Raw genomic sequence first — 9,147 nt, 5'->3', positions numbered from 1 at the left:
CACATTATTCCTCTCTCCAGCATCTCCACTTCTGTGCTTCTCACAGAAAATGGAGGAATTGGTGTATGTTGGGACTAAACTCTCCCACTCATTCGCTGCTAGCCCGCAGATATCAACAAAAAAATGGCGGGCCACCCAACCACCAAAGCCTGTGGGCCCTGTTCCTATGAGAGCTCTCCTACCGTTGCCACAACGCCAGGGCCCAAACCCTCTATCTGCTGAAGGTGAACCAAAAACAACTGATAGCAGCTCTCAGTGATATGTGTCGAGTCCCCGCTATAAAAGCAGCAACATTCACAAATGCCTACAGAACACGCGGGAACCCAGTGTGCCTGTAGCTTTCTCCATTTCAGTTTTATCACGTGATAGAAAGTCTAAGGCCTTCTCAAGCTGAAGGGCAAACTCATCTAATCTGCGGCCTATTATGCACCCAACTAAGATTGATGTAAAGACACCAAGCACTGCCATCAAGTTAGCACTTTTAAACATTCGCTCTCTAAAAATAAATAATTTCTAATCATTGACTTTATAACCACAAACAATCTGGATTTTATGTTTCTAAATGAAACATGGCTAGAAGACAGCTGCAGTGCAACAATCCTTAATGAAGCAGCCCCTCCTAACTTCACTTACATGAGTGTTTGCAGGACTGTTAGGAGAGGTGGGGGTGTAGCTGCTCTATTTAAAGATGTCTATCAATGCAAGCAAGTGTCATTTGGTCAGTACTTGTCTTTCGAATATCTAGGGATTGTGCTGAAAGGTGCCCCACGCATTCTGTTTATTATTATTTACAGGCCTCCAAAATACTCTCCAGCCTTTGTTGAAGAGGTCACAGAAATGTTATCAATAATTTCCTCAGAGTTTGACTGTTTTGCAATTGCAGGGGATTTTAATATTTACATAGATAATGCAGAAAACAAAACTACAAAAGAAATGATAACGGTTCTAAACACTTTTGACCTGATTCAGCATGTGCATGGACCCACACACAAAGGTGGACACACTCTGGATCTAATCATCAGTAGGAGTCTAAACATTTCATCCATTGTTACTAACAGGGGCGCAGATGGGATTTTTTAACTGGGGGGGGACCAAGCTCTCCAGCAGTCAAATTTTTTCAGTCCAATAAAAACCATCACCTCGGTCATAGACGAGGTCTTTATTTTTTGTAACAATTCAAAAAAGCAAACTTTCTTATATTCTAGATTAATTGCACACAATCTGAAATATTTAAAAAATATTTTGTTTTAATATCTCATGGTTACGACTTCCATCTTAAGAAAATAAAAAATTCAGTATCTCAATAATTTTAATATTCTATTTTGAGGTTGATTAGTTTGGTAAATTTTGAGTATAAATACAGTGTACCTCATGGACTAGTTTAGAACATGCAACCACAATTATGGGAAAGACTACTGACTTGACAGTTGTCCAGAAGACGTTCAGCCTCAGAAGGAAATTGCTGAAAGGGCTGGCTGTTCACAGACTGCTGTATCAAAATATATTCATAGAAAGTTGACTGGAAGTAAAAGGTGTGGTAGGAAAAGGTGCACAAGCAACAGGGATGACCACAGCCTTGGGAAGATTATCATGAAAAGCTGAACTTGGGAGTGTCACAAGGAGTGCACTGAAGCTGAAGTCAGTGCATCAAGAGTCACCACACTCAAGACGTCTTCAGGAAAAGTGCTAAAGCTGTCACATTCCTAGAACCAAGCCACTCCTGAACCAGAGAATAACGTCTGAAGCATCTCACTTGGGGTAAGGAGAAAAAGAACTGGACTGTTGCTCAGTGGTCCACATTCCTCTTTTCAGATGAATGTAAATTTAGCATTTCATTTGGAAATCAAAGTCTGCAGTCTGGAGGTGTTGCTCCATTGTGTTTGATCAAGTCCAGAGTCAATGTAGCCATCTACCTGGAGATTTTGGGAGCACTTCCATCTTCCATCTGCTGACAAGCTTTATGGAGATGCTGATTTCCTCTTCTAGTAGGACGTTAGCACCCGCCCACAGTGAAAAAAACACTTCCAAGTGGTTTGCTGTCCATGATATTACTGTGCTTGATTGGCCAGCCCACTCACCTGACCTGAACCTCACAGAGAATCTATGGGGTATTGTGAAGAGGAAGAGAAGTAACATCTGTCAAACAATACAGAGGAGCTGAAGGCCGCTATCAAAGCAACCTGGTCTTCAGTAACACCTCAGCAGTGCCACAGGCTGATCGCCTTCATGCCACGCCACACTGAAGCTCCAACCAAGTATTGAGTGCATAATTAAACCTACTTCGGATTTTAATTTTGATTTTTCTTTATTTTTAAGTTTCCTACTTTTCAGTTTTCTAAGCTGTAAGTCACCATCAGAATTAAAACAAAAAAAAACTATTGAAATATTTCAGTCAGAAATATTTTCAGTCTGTGAATCTAGAATATAAGAAAGTTAGCTTATTTGAATTAAATTACAAAAAATAAAGAACTTTTCCATGAAATTAAATTTTTTTTGAGATGCAGCTGTATATGATCACTATGGTTACCGCTACAGGCACAAGTGAGGCAGCTACCAGTTCCTCGTAGGACCCCGGGGTCAGGAGTCATAGCAATACACACACAGAGAACGTAAACGTCAGTGGAAGCACCATCGTCATGTGTGTTTATTGACAACAGAACAGTGTGTAGTGAGAATGTGGGTTAAGCAATGGTTAGACTATTATTGTGCTTCAGCCTGCATCTGCCCAGACCCGATTCTTTAGCACCAAAACAAACACACCTATACACCAACAGGACCTGCTACGGTGGCCGAGAGAGAAAACATGCTGCAAATGACAAAAATACCTGTAAATTATGAAAACATCTTCATCAGTTTGACAACACGTGCTGCAAATACTCAGAATACAAACAAATAAAGAAATGTGCTGCAAAAACACAGACCAGGGGCCTGTTGCACAAAAGTAGGATAAGGGATTAAGCCAGGATATCTTGGTGATCCTGGCTCAATTGATCCCTAATCCGGTTGCACTAAAGCTGGATAGGGGGCAGGAGGATATGCTATGGTATAAATTACCATGGAGATTTATTCTGTGGAGCTAGCCTGCTCCAGACCAGGCTAAATTCCAGGATCTATTTAATCTCATCCCTAATGTCAGTCAGCAGTCGCCACAAATGGAAACCAATAGTTATTTCACTGCTCACTATACATTGTTATCACATATAACTAGACCCACTGTCGTTATTTAAACGTTTGTGATCATTAATTTCAATCATTTTGGATTAATGATTTTTAGATGATGTTGCTATCATTAGATAATTTACAGTTTCCCATAGACTATAAGGCTATATATAAAATGATAGAATATTAGGGCCACAGAGGGGAAAAAAAAAGACAAGTCATAATATTGTAACCAGTTGTTTTAAAGGAGGACAGTTGTTAAAATGACAGATGTGGGGCATTTCGTGAAATTGTACTTCAGTATGGTTTCATAAACAAAGACATGCTGATGTGCCAGAATATGAAGTATCACATTGTCATAACTATCAAAACTGTAAAAAGAATATGTTGCTTTACTGCAGAAAGAACCAGCCTCATAAATTTATGACTTTATCCTTTTTCCTCAGTGGGACCCTAGTACTCGGTCATATAAACAAATACACATTCCATATGAATATAAAAACACAATGTGTAACATTATGTTCCTTTATTGAATAAGGACAAAACAAAGCAGGTAAACTATCAGCTCCTTTCGAAACTGAAGTCACAGTGACTCTACAAGATGGAAAGCACAGAATCAAAGCATATTATACAAAATGATACATACACATTCAAAGGTATGTATATAACACACCCTGCATGTCTGCACACTAAAATAAATGCAGGACAAATCCATACACATCAACTGAACAGACAAATGAATGGATGCAGTAGCCTCCCTGCAGCCTTGTATTACACACAGTATACCGCACAAACATCATGAGGCCAAATTCCTAAAAAAAAAAAAACAACCCAAAAAAACCCTATTTCCTCTGCCACAACAGGACATTTTTTACCTAAATTGAAAGCACACATACTAACTAAAATAATTCAACACATATTGGTCCCTCAGCAGCCGACCACTGTCGTCATCAGGGAAGATTGCCGGATTGTCCCAGTCCATGGCTGGTGGCACTCTGGGGGCCCTCTCCTTCCTCAGGCAGGCTACATTGTGGAGGACAGCACAACCCACAGTAATATCACATGCCCTAACAGGGTTGACCCTTAATTTGTGAAGGCAGTGAAAGGGTGCCTTCAGGAGGCCAAAGGTCATTTCAACTCTGGCCCTGGTCCTGGCATGGGCATGGTTGTAGGCCTGCTGTGCTTCCTGGGGGTCTGTGAAAGGTGTCAGGAGAAAAGGCTGGCAGCCATACCCCCGGTCTCCCAGCAACACACCAGAGAATTCACCTGTCAACACAAAATCTCATCATTACTACCTCATGAACACAGTGATATTCTTGACACAGCCATGATGGTTATAAATAGGGGTTGTGTGGCTTACCTTGTGATAGGCACTGATAGATTTCAGAGGCCCGAAAGATTCTGGAGTCATGGACTGAGCCAGGCCATTTCGCCACAACATTGCTGATCACACAGTCAGCATTGCAGACCATCTGAAATCATAAGATGAGGAATATTACACCAATCAATGCACATCATTGGCAATGCAGAGTGTTCGTCAATGGACAATATCAAAAAGTTATGTTCACCTGAACATTAATGCTGTGAAAGGATTTCCTATTCACAAAATCGGCCTCATGGGCACCTGAGGGGGCTTTTATCCTTATGTGTGTGCAGTCCACTGCACCAATGACATTGGGGAAACCTGTCACACAAAGTAATGAGTATCCTACTATGTGTTAACAGTTGTCCTGTAATTTGTAGATCCTCTTACCTGCAATCCTATAGAACTCCTCTTTCATGTCACAGAGTCTTCTGTGGCCAGGGAAGGAGATGAAGACATCTGCTAATGCTTTGATAGCCAGACACACACTCCTTATTGTGCGGCAAATTGTGGCCTTGTTCAGCTGTTCTGCATCCCCCACTGAGTACAGGAAGGCTCCACTAGCAAAAAAGCGCAAGGCCACACAAACCATTTGCTCCACACTCAGTGCATGGCTCCGTGCAGTGCGGTGCTTAATCCTGGGACCCAGTAGTCTGCATAGATACCTGATGCCATCTGCAGAAAACCTGTATCTTTCATATAGATGGTCATCAGGGAAGGCCAGTGGGTCCAACCGGTCCCTGAAGACCCTTTCTCGCCTGAAGGCTCTCCTCAGCACAAGTGCTTCTTCATCCACCACATCTCGCAAGAATGGGCATGCCATTGTCAGAGCAGAAAGGAACACACAATTTTGGGCCTTCATATAGGCTAGTGGCCACACCTGTTGCGGGGGGGTGGGCAAAAGAGGCTGGTGCCTTATAACGATGACTTGGTTGTACTGATTGCTGTGAAAATAAAAAATACCTTAGAAAGATGCCACCGTCCTGTGTGCTCACAATAAGAGCTCATATGTCATGGCTCACTTGACTTTACGAGAATATACCTAATTTTTATTTTGAGCTGTGTCATCTTCTTGGAGCTGGGGGAGGAAAGAAAAATGATTAATACATTTGTGTTACAGTTAGCATACAGTGTACATTGAAGGCATATCTCACCTCCCGCTCAAGTTTTTTTATTTCAAGGTCCAGTTTCCTAATTGTCCTCTTTTTTATTTCGGACTCCAGTGCAAGATTTTCTAGCTTTTTCTTCTTGTACTGAATGTCTATGTCTGCCAGTTCTATTTGGCGCCGGAGGTGGTTGCCATACAACTTTCTGATAGCTTGTGAGCTCTGTGAACACAATACAATTAGCGCAGCTTGAATTTGGCAGGATGTGGTGTCCTTTTATTAATACGCACTATGTTGCCAGGCTGGTTTTCCCACTGTATAGCATCTGGGTCCTGTAAAAGAAATTAGATTTTTTGATTTTGATGAGGACTCCTCACCATTGTAGAGTAAATAGTACTTTCACAGTCTTAACATGATACCTCATGCCTTCTGGAATCCAGAGAGATGGTCTCCTCCTCATCATCGTCTCCATCATGTGCTGTTGCTGCTGCACTGGGGCTTTCACCCTATCACATTTAATCGGATTCATATTGAAGCCAGTAGACAAGACATGCCAGGCCTACAGTATGCCTTTGATGGAGTACTCACTGGATCAGCATCGTCTGGTGCTTGTGCTGGTGGCTCTAACAGGAACACAGTGCTGCCAGACACTGCAAGGCAATAGGTAAACCAAAGTCAGACAGTCCAAATTGATTCAATATGAATGTGGTTGTATTCCATGTAGAGATGGAAGGACATACCTTGAATGAAGCGGGTGGCATCTTGGGAGGAACCTATGCTCGTCTCTTTCCCCCCAGTGATCCCCTCTAAGACGGGCCTGCCTTTATTTAGCTCCAAGGCCATGTCCTCTGCTGGGGTAAGGTCAGCCTTTGGTGACCCACCACCCGTGCCTTGTCTGTGGGTATTCTTTTTCACTGCTAAAACAGTACAGACAATGTGTGAGCAGGCACCTTCTGGGTACAATATATGCTTGTGCTTTGTTAAATATTAGTCAGGGACCATACCATTCTGCAGAATGTTCTTGTATTTGATTTTGACCTGCTGCCATGTCCGTTTTGGCCCGTTCATGTTTAATCTACATCACACGCACACACACATTCTTTATCACAAGAACATTTAATGGAGTCACACTGACAAAAATGACTTGGTATTTTTGTATTGTTTTCAGTAAAAAAAAACAAAAAAAAAACATGTATTTTATTGATTTTCTAAATGACCTAGCAAAATAAGTATAGGTTTAGACCAAAAATATAAACTTCAAGTAAATGTGTGCTTAAAACAAGCAAAAAATTTAAATATCTGTCAATATAATAAGAAAAATTCTCTTGAAATAAGTTTACTTTTCCCATAAACACTTACTTTTAGAAAAGTTCTCTTGTTTCACTGGCATAAGTTTTTTGCTTATTTTCCTAGGTTATTTTGCTCTAGAAAATATTTAAGATTTTTTTTAGATATTTTTTTTTACTGAAAACAAAACAAAAATACTAAGTAAGAAAGACATTTTTGCAGTGCAGTGAGCAACCGACCTTGGGTCCTTTGAAAGGCGCTATATAAATTAAAGTGATTATTATTATAGCTCATCTATGTATTCAAGAAAATTTTATTTATATAGCACTTTTCACAATTGTTTCATTCTGTCAAAGCTGCTTTACATTAATAAAAGCAGGGGAAACACAAAAAAAACCGGTGGACAACATAATAAGCAGAGTACAACGGCTAAGATTAAACCGTACTGAGCGTAGTAACGTAAAATAATAATGTAAGGCTTTAATAATAATATATAGCTTTATACAGTGTGATGGAGTTACGTTACACAATTTCACTCATATATGCAGTGCATTTCAATAAAAAATGTAACCGTTTCATAATTACAGTACAACTGCGTTTTTGGAGATGTGAATTAAATATTTGATTTGTAATTGTGATGTTTCAGCGGAGCGGTGAGTGTGTAATTGTGCACTAATTACGCATTCAGGCGGTCTGCAATACTTTGCCACGCTTTTTCTCTTTGCTTTATCACTGTGGCGGTGTTGCCTTTCTTCTTAATTATATCTTTTACCTCCTCGTATGCCTCCATGTGCGGCTCTAGTTGCCATGGCAAATCAGTTAATCTGTGATCTGTGGCGGGGTCTATTTGAGTGAGCCGTGAGCGTGCACCTATCCAGGATTGGTTTCACCTGGCTTAATGAATCCGTGTCTGCTCATCCTGGCTTGGTCTTTGTGCAACCAATTAAGCCTGGACGCACATGTTTTGGCTTTATTGAGCTCAGCTGAATCATTTATCCCGGATGTCTTAATTCTACTTTTGTGCAACAGGCCCCAGATCGGAAATATTTAAGGGAACCGTTAAGTGACAAATGTGGCTGGGACATAATTTATAAATGTTTGCTCTGAAAAAAATATATTTTGTTTATTTTAACAATCCTGGTCATACGATTCCTTAGCTTTTTTATGGATATTATTAGCCTAAATAAGCTGACTAAATACCCAATTTCTGTACCTGTGAAAGGTTATGTAAGCTGGCTAACTTACTTTTACAGCTTACCTTACAAAAACTAACCATAGCCTGTGGTTTTACTATTGAAATGAATTAATTAATAAATACATTTATTATATAAAAAAGCTAACAAAAAACCATGGTATTTGTACAAATATGGACATACAAATGGTAATCAATACTAAAAAAAAAAAAAACTGTTTACATTTTCTTTTTGTTGGGGTAATTTCTTTGGTTTGAGTATTTGCAGAGCGTTTCTTTGTTTGTGTTGTGAGCATTCGTAGCTTGTTTTTGTATTTCATTGTGTTGAGTATTTGCTGTCAAACTAATGAAGATGTTTTCTTAAATTGCTGGTGCTTTTTCTATTTGAATGTGTTTTGTGAAGTTGAGCTCTCTGGGCTACCGTGCATCGCCCCTATTTTGAAATCTTAACCCCACACGTGCATACGCAACCATGGCAACAACGATTGCGGAAACATGCGAAGATGACACACAAGCATATTCAAACAAAAGCCAACATGGATAAGTTGTGTGAAACAACGCAAAATCGTTAACGTTACTCACCTATCAAAAATAAAACTCGGCGTCCGATTCGAGCCCTTCCCAATCCTTGAGTTTCTCTCCACCGCTGGAAAGCTGCTCCGATATTTACACGGGTCCTACCTCTTGCTTGATTGTAAGCCCTCTTTTTTATCCACCATCTCTCTCAATAAAAGCGTCAGCTAATTGACTAAATGTAAATGTAATGTAGTATGCGTCCTGTGCACTCAAATTGAGCGCGCCGCTCTCTTCTCGCTATCAGGACAAGATACGCCCCCTTACCACTGATTGGCTACAAGTGTGTTTTGGGACTCGGTCAGACACAGCGGTCAAAAGCGTGTTTCACACGTTTAAAGGAGCGGCGGGCCGGGTTTAATGTACATCGCGGAAACTCAGATTAATCTTCTGTTTACCAATATAACCTTTCATTGAGAAAGTGAGGGGGACGGATCTGGTTACTATGAATCTGGGGGTGTCATGTC

At 40.5% G+C, this 9,147-nt stretch overlaps 1 protein-coding gene across 4 annotated transcripts; it reads right to left on the bottom strand.

Annotated features, from left to right (window-relative positions):
* Positions 1-3,649: 3,649 nt before the first annotated feature.
* On the bottom strand, positions 3,650-7,942 carry LOC113117585 (putative nuclease HARBI1). Of its 4 annotated transcripts, XM_026286362.1 has the most exons (12): positions 7,596-7,724; positions 6,633-6,703; positions 6,369-6,545; positions 6,217-6,278; positions 6,048-6,134; positions 5,919-5,960; positions 5,677-5,850; positions 5,565-5,600; positions 4,913-5,466; positions 4,728-4,843; positions 4,520-4,631; positions 3,650-4,425 (listed from the first exon to the last, which is right to left on the bottom strand). In XM_026286362.1, exons 1-8 carry the CDS (start codon positions 7,703-7,705, stop codon positions 5,565-5,567), a joined length of 759 nt encoding a protein of 252 aa, XP_026142147.1. In that variant the 5' UTR covers positions 7,706-7,724; the 3' UTR covers positions 3,650-4,425; positions 4,520-4,631; positions 4,728-4,843; positions 4,913-5,466. The 4 variants fall into 4 exon arrangements, with proteins under 4 accessions (XP_026142147.1, XP_026142148.1, XP_026142146.1 ...); XM_026286363.1 differs by having other exon boundaries at positions 4,913-5,600; positions 7,596-7,725; XM_026286361.1 differs by having other exon boundaries at positions 4,913-5,850; positions 7,596-7,942.
* Between the last annotated feature and the right edge of the window lie 1,205 nt (positions 7,943-9,147).

This window comes from Carassius auratus, chromosome 17 (genome assembly GCF_003368295.1).
Source record: "Carassius auratus strain Wakin chromosome 17, ASM336829v1, whole genome shotgun sequence".
Classification (NCBI taxonomy): Eukaryota; Metazoa; Chordata; class Actinopteri; order Cypriniformes; family Cyprinidae; genus Carassius; species Carassius auratus.
Note: the sequence above shows the minus strand (reverse complement) of the source record. Positions and strands in the feature narration are given on the sequence as shown.

Coding starts and splice junctions, on each gene's coding strand:
- LOC113117585 (XM_026286359.1), bottom strand. CDS start 5,384: ATGAAGGCCCAAAATTGTGTGTTCCTTTCTGCTCTGACAATGGCATGC. Junction 4,632..4,727: donor TTCACAGCATTAATGTTCAG/GTGAACATAACT, acceptor TTATGATTTCAG/ATGGTCTGCAATGCTGACTG. Junction 4,426..4,519: donor CTATCAGTGCCTATCACAAG/GTAAGCCACACA, acceptor TTGTGTTGACAG/GTGAATTCTCTGGTGTGTTG.